The 10,439-nt window shown below is 37.7% G+C and overlaps 1 protein-coding gene across 1 annotated transcript in view; it reads right to left on the reverse strand.

The window, feature by feature from the left end:
* slc8a1b (solute carrier family 8 member 1b) overlaps positions 1-10,439 on the reverse strand; it is a gene marked incomplete in the record, with an annotated part of 193,414 nt that overhangs the window by 9,541 nt on the left and 173,434 nt on the right. Inside the window, 3 exon segments of the mRNA XM_024296556.2 lie at positions 3,451-3,554; positions 8,217-8,306; positions 8,434-8,619. Coding sequence (XP_024152324.1) covers positions 3,451-3,554; positions 8,217-8,306; positions 8,434-8,619 — 380 coding nt within the window.

The following is a 10,439-nucleotide window of genomic DNA, read 5'->3' on the forward strand; positions in this document are numbered from 1 at the left end:
ATGTTTGAGATTAATTTTATTGCAGTAGATTTTTAGATGAACCTTGGTTGTTAGATGCATGGCTTTAAAACTACAAAACAACCTCAGATCACACTACCCTTTTATGTTCTCCAGTTGATATTTTTTCCGTTTTTGGACTGTCTTTTTTGCTCTTGAAAGCTGGATTGAAACATTTTTTGCGATTGTTGAGCTGGTTTAATATAATTACTTTTTTTATGTTCTTGGTTTTTGTTAAAACTTATTAATACAGGGCTGAATGTTTAGGATTAGACACTGTCAAATGCATAAACAGTAGATGTGTGCAATGCACAAGGCAGGGAGTACAGCATCTAAAACAGTGCAGACCTGCAGTTTATGTGTGGCATGCTGTTTTTTGAACCGAGGGCAGAGAACCCCACAGAGAAATATCAGAGATCTTCAGGGCATTGCTGTATCATTATTTGTCCCACCACGCCTCAACTCATCAGTTGTTCCTCTGCTAGAAAAGTCCACCAACAGTGAACTCAACGATAATAATTTCATAAATACTGTATTTTCCGCATCATAGGGCGCACTGGATTATAAGGTGCACTGTAAATGATTGTTCTACGTTTGAACTTCTTGTCATATATAAGGCATACCATACTACAAGCTGCATTCACACTGCTTCAAGCAACACTACTTTGCTTCAAGCGACCATTTCCAACGCAAAGTCTATGTAAACATGCCTACGTGCACGTTTCGGGCTTCCGCATTTTAAACTTAAGTGTTCACTTATTGCTAAGCAAATTTCTACGACTTTCAGGCTCTGCGTGTGAAATGTATGTCCATTAAACACGTGAAAGTTAAACCAGTTGAACTTTGACCAACCAGGAACTCAAATTTGGTTGTTAACGTGTAGATGGTATCTCCTTTAATTCATAGACATGCTAACTGTTTGAAAATTGATCATGGAAGAGAAGTTAATAGTTGCGGTTTGAGCCCAGTCGGAATTGTGACACCAAGTCTTTCAAATATCAAAATAAAGCTATGAAAGAAAAGGATTGGAGCATATTCATGAGATTTGCACTGCTTACACATTTTGCACCAAGCTCTTCCAACTGTGGATGGTGGACATGCACTAATATCGGGTAGCGACAGTCTAGTGTGAACGCTTGGGCTAAACACGAGTTCAAGGACGTGCATCACATGTCCAGTGTGAACATAGCATTAGGCGCATTAAGTGAAACAAAAGAGTCAAGAGATAAGTCAGTCAGATATTACCTGCATTCACCGTGCCTCTAGAAGTTGTTTGTAACAAGCTACACGTTAGCCATGTTAGAAGCTGTGTTGACATATTCACAATAACTGTAACTCCCAACCTTGTTTGCAACACTTAAAGAAAAGTGATATCAATTACTGTGACTACACTAACTTCCGAATTTTTTTTTTAAACAAAAAAAACAAACAAAAAAAAAATCTTTCAATCTTGTGAGCAACACGTAAAAAAAACACAGTTTGACATTGCTAACCCTTTGCCGCGTTAGCATATTACAATAACTGCCAACTTTGTTTGCAGCATGCAAAAAAACAGACTAATACTGCTAAAATAAACATAAATCTGTCTACGCTAACTTCCGACCTTGTTAGTTACTCATAAAAAAACAGTTTGACATCAGTACCTGTTAGCCGCATTAGCGTATTATAATAACAGCCAACTTTGTCTGCAACATGTAAAAAAAAAACAGACTATTACTGCTAAAACTAATGTTACTGCGACTACACTAACTTCCAACCTTGTTAGAATTACATTAAAGAAACACAGTTTGACATCGCTACCAATTAGGCACGTTAGCGTATTTACAATATCATCCAACCTTGTTCGCTAATTTTGTTAAACAGATGAAGGCTTTTAAGTTCAACTTATGGTGCGGAAAATACGCTATGTGGTTCAAGAAACTGGTCCAAGGTTCTAGCTTGTCTTGTCCTAATTCCACACTTGATCCGCATCACCTTAAATCTAGAGCCACATAGATCCAAAGAGGAGCCTATTAGTAGTGTCCAGTACATCACCATGTCAGATAGACAATATCCTCATGACTTCATCTCCACCCAGAGTGCAATCCAGGTGGACTATTGTCCTGAAAACAACTGGGTTTTTGAGATTTGTAAGACGAAGGAAACGATCATAAACTTCAGGGAGAAAAAAATCTGCAGCCAGTTAGGCAGTAGAGTTACTGATCAAATTCTACACAGATGTAAACCTACAGTGGAACTCCAGCACCTCAGATGCTGTGACCGAACGGCGCCTTCCCTTTTTGAGGATCCTTAGCGCAATTAAGCTAAAGTGAGCAGCTGACTCCCTTCTTAAGTGTGCTCGTGTACTGTTTCACTTCATGGCTCTCAAGCTGCACCACAGCACATGAGAAGGCACTACAGAGGGTTGATCACACTCTCAGAAAGGCACTGACCCTCCCTGATAGAGCTCTACAGTCTCCGCGCTCTCATCCGCATTTGGAATGGCTACACAAATCCCTGACAACTCGTGTTCAGGCTGCTGGCCTCTGGCTGGAGCTGCAAGGCACTAAGCTCACACACAAAACAGAGTAGAAACGGAAACCTTATCTTTTCATGCAAAAAAAAGCATACTTGGACATTAAACTATCTTTTTTTTAAATTTAAATGCAATAATATTAAATGATAAATTAATTATATAATTGTTGTTATTTTCAGACTTTTAAGTAACTTTTCTGTTTAAATATAAATGCATACGATTTTACTTGCATGTTATTGATCAATTTCCGATAGGATTTTTTATATCCTTTATTGCTTCAGGGGCAGAGCTATGCCCCCCTCCCCAGTTTTTGAGTCAAAATAGTCTCATTACTGACACAAATTAAAGAAAGCATCAATACAAGCTTATTTAAGCATTACAAAAATACCAAAAGTTATATTTTAAAATAAAATACAGTAAAAAAAATATAAAACTGTTTGAAATATGAGTTTTTTTATCCTTTCATTTGTAAAGTTCTTCCACTCTAAAGTTCTCATTTGCCGTATAAAATGCTTTAGCTCCACCCCTGTATTGGTTTTTGTTTTACGTTTCACCAATTTAGATCATTTTCATTGTTTTATTCTACAATGGATGATATGCATTGACAATATAACTATATATTTTGCTTTAACACCAATTGTAATGCAGATATAACATAGAAGTAATTGTATTTTCATTTGTTATTGTCCTTTTCAGATATATTTTTTTATTTCAGTTACGAACCAGAAACATTTTTTTTGTCTTAAGGCCAAACCTCAAAACCTATAGAGGCTGCATCGTCTTTCTTTTTGAAAACCTTAACTGTAACAATCACAGACATTCTTGCACAACTGAACTGTGCCGTCACGGCAGCATGTGTGAGATAATTACTACTACAGCACGACAAGCACCGCTGAAATGTCACTCATTCAAACACTAATTAAGTAAGCTGGACTCACCCCAATGCCCAGGAAAACGTTGACAGCGTTGGAGCCCGTCACGTTACCGATGGAGGCGTCGGCATACTGATCTTGGGTGGCAGCTACCTTACTGGCAAACGTATCTGGTTGGGAACAAAGAAAAAAGGCAGAAGATAAGCAAATAATCTGTTTTTTGGGAAGCAAAATAAGCTTTTATAGTTGTCTTGCATAAGAAAAAGTCAGAAACTGTCAAAACTTGAATCTGGAGCGTTGACTTGGGTCTAAAGTTCAGTCTGTTCTCTTTTGTAACAGTGACATTTGTTTTCTGAAAGAAATAGAGGTGCAAATTGAATTAAAAAACACTTTTATATCCTAAATGGTTCAAGTATCCAAACTAATTTGATAAAAATAAGAGTTATTCAACTGCCCTATCGGTTGATAACGACAAATTAAACCGATTTCAAGCCACATTAAATTAGAAAGCTGTGCTTTTTTTTTTAATTGTGTAAATTAGTGACCTTTTGTCTGGTGGCAAAAACACACAAATGTGAGTCAAGCCTGAACAGTTAGGCTGTAACAGACAGAGAAATCCTTTGTTTTAGCGAAGACCTAGGCTGCTAATATGACAAACACGGGATTATTCAACGAATAACTGACCTTGTTGGGTTCTTAAACAACTAGAAATAGCATAGTTTTACAGGAAATAAACAGAAATAGCTCATACAAGTGGAAAAATATGGTCATTTATGTGTTAAACAGCATTTTTTAGATAATCACAAATTAAAAACCTCATTCATTTTTTGTTCAGGATTTTTAGATGGATTCCCTGTTTGCTCAGACAAACTAGTCTTGGGCTCAGATCTAAGCAGCTCTGTGCTGCTGGGTCCCTCTCAAATTTCTCCTGGTTACTTTACTGCCAAACATCACCTGCTCAGTGATGTTCTTCATTACAATCGAAGCAGTAAAGACCATGACAAATATGAATAGGCTCTTCAGCAAACAGGTAGACAAATAGTCTGCCTTCTACTGGTAATCGGTCCCATCTTTTATCATCGTGTTTGTAATATGATGAAACAGACAAATTAATTAGAAATTAAAGAAAAACCTTCCCACCAACCCTTTGTGTTTTCAGTAAAGTTGGGATTTGGTTTTCCCCTGTAAGCCTGCGTTTGTGTTTGAAGAGCCAACATCCGCGCTGTCTGTGTGTTTGTTAGCGGTGCCACCTGGGTTCAGTCTGATGCCATGCTTCCACCAGCTGGCAAAGGCGCGCATGTCTGTGTTCCAGTTACAGCTCGAGAGCTTGTGAGTCTGATGGAGTGGGAGAGCGCGTGGGCGCCTGCATGTTCAGCGGCGGCGTCGGTTGTTTGTGTCAAACAGGTTCCAGTGCAGCTTCTTTCAGCGACAGGCTCCCTCCCTCGAGAGCTTCCTGCCCTTTTCTCGTCAATCTTCTGCCAATCTGTTTTCTCTCCCCACCTCATCCTTCAATGTTCCCTCTGCCACTTAAGATGCAGGGACGTATCGCTGCGCATCTCCGGCGTGAGCACATTTCTGCATAATTGCAGGGGGATAATAATCGATGTAGTGGCTGATACCACCTCGACATACCCATTTTTGAGTTTCTGGTTAGATTCATGAAAAGTGTCCAAAATTTTACTATTATTGTGTAATAGCTAAATGATTGCACTATATTCTGGCAAAAAAGGCAGAATGACACATCTTTAAGCAAACAAAAGACACCTGCTGTGCCATTCTTTACTGGTTTAATGAGATATCTGGGCAACTCCAGATATAATGGCCTCAACAACTGAGTTTCTGGTTTAAACAGATGAAAATCATGTTTTTTTAGTTTTAACATCTATGTGTGGCATTTTTCTTATGAAAAAGAACAAATCATTTCATTTTTGCATTTCTGAGTATTTCTCCTTTTAAATCAATCAAACTGTCTTGGACAGACTCTGTTTGAATGAATGATCTTCTTTCCATCAACAGCTCTGCTGCACATGCACTAAACCCTCATCTGTTCCTTGTGTCTAGTTCAGGTTCTGGAGAAGAGAAGATGGTATCTTCACATTGACTGCAGTCAAATGAGCTGCTGTTCACCTTTCTGTGGTCAAATCACTGGATTTTTGGTGTGAGTTTCATCCAATACTTACGGTAGCAGGACTGAGAACGCTGGAAAATCTCCACCAGACTCCACGGAGCTTCTTGATGTGACCACGGAAATGTGAACGGCGGCTCATTTGACCGCAGTTGTAAAGGATTGTAAATCAATGAAAGAGCGTTTTGATGTTAGCTTTCATTATTTTATCAAGAACTCTGCTCTGAGAAACCAATGATTGAATGTATTGATCACAGCAACGTCAATAAACATTGGAAATTAGCTAAAAGAGTCTTAATCTGGAAGGAGAAAGAATCAGGATTTTGGAGGAAGTTCTGTCCATGAAGATCTTCACTTCCTCGTCCCAGCTGACATCCGGATCAAACCATACGGCTGGACATTACTGATATTTTTTAACATTTTTATGTAGCAGTGGTGAAGAAAACACAGAGCATGACAATGGGGCGGGGGTGCTCAGGTCAGTTCGAAAAACCACGCCCCCTCAGAGCGGATTTTGGAAACAGGCCTCAGAACAATTGCTTTTTAAGACATTTAGGTTGTGGAATTTTTGTTAAAAACTTCATAATCATAATTAAAACACTAATGGGAACATTTTTTAAAAATAAAAAAATGGTCACAGGGGGACTTTAAGCTGATTTAACTTCTAAGGCAAGAAATGATAAATCCCTATCGTATAACCACTGTTAGTCTTAAAGAGAATTTTTAAAACAGCAGTGAAATTCACAAATCTAATTTTAGTTTCTAATTCTCCCAGTTCAGCACCTGTTTATTTCCTTTCCGACTATCTTTTGTGTGTTTATGTGTGTGTATGCGGGTTAGCAAGGCTAACCATGATAAACGAGGTTAATCACAATGGAGCCGCGGCACAGGATGGGTTTTATTAACTGTAATGCGACAGTGCCGGGGCTGGGGTTTTCTTGTGAGAGCGTGTTCTTGTTTGTGTGTGAAAGAGACCAGGGAGGCTCGGCTAATAAGACAGAGAGGCTCTGAAAAGCTCCAGCTCTCTCGTCCTGTTTGGTCGCTTTTCACATTGTAAGCATTTTACGACAATGTGCAGGTTTCGTCCTTTCCCAAGCAGCTAGATTTTGGGCATTTTTTTTCCCTTAAATGCAGCTGTTTGCAGTCGTGTTTGTTTTTATCTGTTCACATTTTTGTGGATGTGTGTGTGAAACGCTGCAGCACGTTTTGTTTATCCCTTAGCTCCCTAAATAGGAGGACAAAGACCACCTGAGCCTGACAAAACAAAATATACTTGTGCTAATGGAACACAGGAGTAAATAGACTGTGCGTTGTAAGCATTTATGACTCTTTTCTAGTCTTATTTAGACACATCTTGCATTTTAAGACAATATCTGTGGCAGATGTTTGCTTACATGCAAGTTTTGCACATATTAAAATCCACACTGATTGTCAAAAAAAGTACAATAATGTGATAGAAAAGTCACCAGAACAATGACCAGAAAATGCAGAGATCCTCATAAGCACTTTGATTTTTATGCTAAGATTCCCAAACATTAAGTGAAAAAAGTTTTCAAATAAAAAAAATCTTAAAATGTCCCTGAAAAAAAATACTTGACAAATGTGTAATGGTAATTTCATGGTCAAAGCTATTGAATTAATGCCTTCATCATAGAGTCCACTAGGGCGGCCACAAATGATTATTTTAAGAGTTGACTAATCGCCGATTTTTTTCTCGATTAGCCGACCAATCAGGTCTAGCGTAAACTACATGTAAAGCACACATCGTAACCGTCATTAACTTTAAACTTGAAGTGTTTAAGGTGTATGCTAACTAAAAAAGACAATTAGGACAATATTTTATTAAACCTTTAGTCCCCTTATGACAATTTTTTTATAGAACGTTTTTTTTTTTTTATTAAAAAACACTACTGAGAATGTTAAAAAATGTTCTCAGTAGTGTTTTAATTATGATTTAAATATAGTTATGAAGTTTTAGTTTAAGTTGTAGATTGCCAATGCCATCCAGTGTTACATAGTTTCTCAAAAATGTTCAAATTAATAACATTGTTAACATTGTTCTGCTTCTCCTGGAGGGTGTTTCAGTTTGGCCACTAGGTGGCGTTTGCATTATGACATTACACCTTATTCCAGAAGAAGAATACAAAGTTTGGAAAATTCATGCCTCTGAGTTTAAAAAAGCTGTATGTTTAGGTCGATCGAGTGTTAGCATTAGCCATCCAATGGGGAATTCCATTAAACGTTAGCATAAAGCTAGCGGACATTAGCTTTTATGTGGTAAATTGATTTCTATTTTAATGGATCAATCATTGGCTTATTAAGCTCAGATCGATTTAAATCGATTAATCGTTTTATCAACCCAACCCTAATCACTACTGACTGGATTAGCTCTACTGTGCGTCAAAGACAACGGCAGACGTGGCATTAGAAAGTACATAGTTTTGAGATTTAAAGAAGAAAAAAAAAGATTAATTAATCAACGTAGTCGTTACTAATCGACTAATTGTGGCATCCTTAGAGTCCACAATGCCTAAATCTGGCCAATTATTATAATGATACTACTACCCACATGTAACACAGTAGTGTCCTGAAGGTTCACACCTAAGTTCTCTTTTTTAGGCTTTTTTTTTATAAAGAAAAATATCATTAGAAACAAGGGTCATTTGTATATATTGCACTGAGAGATAACTGAGGCTCAGATGCTCACCTGGCACAGACGTTCCTAATGCAACAAATACAACCGCTGTGACAGAGTCCTTCAGGCCGACTGTGCAGCCAAAATGAGAGGCCAGGTCACCTGGGACACATCAAAGTAAAAAATATCACATTAAACTTAAAATATACAGAAGTTTAGCATATTTTTAGACAGGGTTATGAATGTTAATACATGCATATTTTAGTTTTCTTTGGGATGTTTTGCTCACCAATGACAGCAGTGAGCAGTCCAATCATGCAGATCGAGACCACAAAACAGGCCCAGCCGCTCCAGTAGTCAGTGGGAGGGACGAAGGCAAACAGAACCTTCCAGAAGACGGTGAGAAAGTGCATGACGTAGTCGAAACAGGACGGCAGTTTCTCCTCCCCGCACTCCTCATCATCGTCATCCTCACCTGGAAAAAGAAGGGTGTTGATGGTTTAGTGCACTTTGACACCTACAAGGTCCCGCAGTAATGACACCTTTAATGACATCTTTACACTGCAAAAAAAGTGTTATTACAAAAAAACTGAGCATCATTGTAACATTCATAACCTCTGCAGAGCAGAACTGAATGTGACTGTGAACATTATGCCAGTTACAGTGTTTAATTCTCGCCAGAGGGCATGAACTTCAGCCAACCCTGTGCTGGTGGACTTTCACTGCTGTTTAATGTGATTGTGTGTGTGTGTGTGTGTGTGTGTGTGTGTTATCTGTCAGGTGCAATGAGCAAGTCTCAGAAACATGGAATTCAAATGACTTTTCCCGCTCCTAACAGTCGCCGTTGTTCTGCTCCATTAATCAACGACGCCAATGAATAAATGAGATGACCTACTGCTTCAGTCAAACATGCTGACTGGCCAAATCCCAGGGAGAGGCGCGGTTTTCCATTTCTTTTACCCATGACATTTATTCAGCATATACTACAATATTCAAAAGCGGCAGATGTATTCATTAAAATAGTGAAAACACCAAACACTAAGGGTGCAGAGGTTGGAGATTTTTCACTGTTGGCATTATTCAACCTAGAAAGTATTTGTACCCTTAAACCTATTTATATTATTCAGCATGGACATAAGCTTTGATTGATATTATCATTTAGCCATCAAGCATATTTTAGAGCTTAATATAGGCATAGCGGTCATTTTAGCCCAATTTGAATAAATAGAAAAAGTCAAGTTTTACTCAGTATTTTTGTACTAAATAGTTTTCCTAAGAACTGACTACTTTGACGTGATTTTTGATATTCAAAAGAAATATACGTTTAGTTTTCTATAGATTTTGAAATATTTATACAACAAAATATCATAATAAAGTCTGATACATTTATTATTTTCTTTATGACAAAATTTTTCCCCTGTGAATTTAATTAAACTCAAAGTATTAAAACATTTAAAACCAATTTTTGCCAAAACTGTAATGCCAAAAACAAAACACTTATAGCTGCAAGTTTTTAGGCTGCGTTCAAAGGCATAAAAATTTAAGGACATTTTTCAAGAGCAGCTAACTATTCATGTTATTTCACAAAGATGTATATCTAAAAAATCGAATATACTGGAAAAAAAATGCAGAATTATACTGTATACAAATAAGCTCAATATTCAATTAAAATTCAAAGTGAAACTCCCATTTTGTGAAGAATCATTACACTAGTTTACAAAGTATCTAGTGCCCGTTGGGCCCGCCTCAAACGTTTGATTAACAGATAATCCTGAGCCGCTTTCAGTGGAAGGGGTGTGAACTTCCCACAATGGTAGGGCGACGGTAGTTGTCTTAGAAACGTGACTCAGATCGACTCGAACCAACCATTGTTGACTGATTTCAAACGGCGCCACCTGTATCGCGGAAAAATGGCGACTGAATTTTCTCAATTTCAGAGCCGCAAGATCTTTACTATGGCTATGTCTAGTAGAGTAGAACATTGCCTTTTCACTGTGAAATTCCCACAATAATTGATGGTTTTGGGGTACTATGTCACCTGCTGTAAATGATCCAATGAGCTTTTTGAAGTCCAAAGTCAATGCAGAAGATTCTGTTGTATCTAACCCTAAATCCCTTAAGATTTACAAGATACTAAGGATTTAATATTTCAATCTACTGTATATGTAATGACTCTGTAACAAATGATTTTCTTGCCTTTTGAAACGTATTTAACCTTTTTACAATATTTTAACTTTTTAAGATGGACCTGTATACATTTCATAAGGAGCAGATAGGAGATACTTGAACAAAAGG

This window comes from Oryzias melastigma, linkage group LG15, assembly GCF_002922805.2.
Source record: "Oryzias melastigma strain HK-1 linkage group LG15, ASM292280v2, whole genome shotgun sequence".
NCBI lineage: Eukaryota > Metazoa > Chordata > Actinopteri > Beloniformes > Adrianichthyidae > Oryzias > Oryzias melastigma.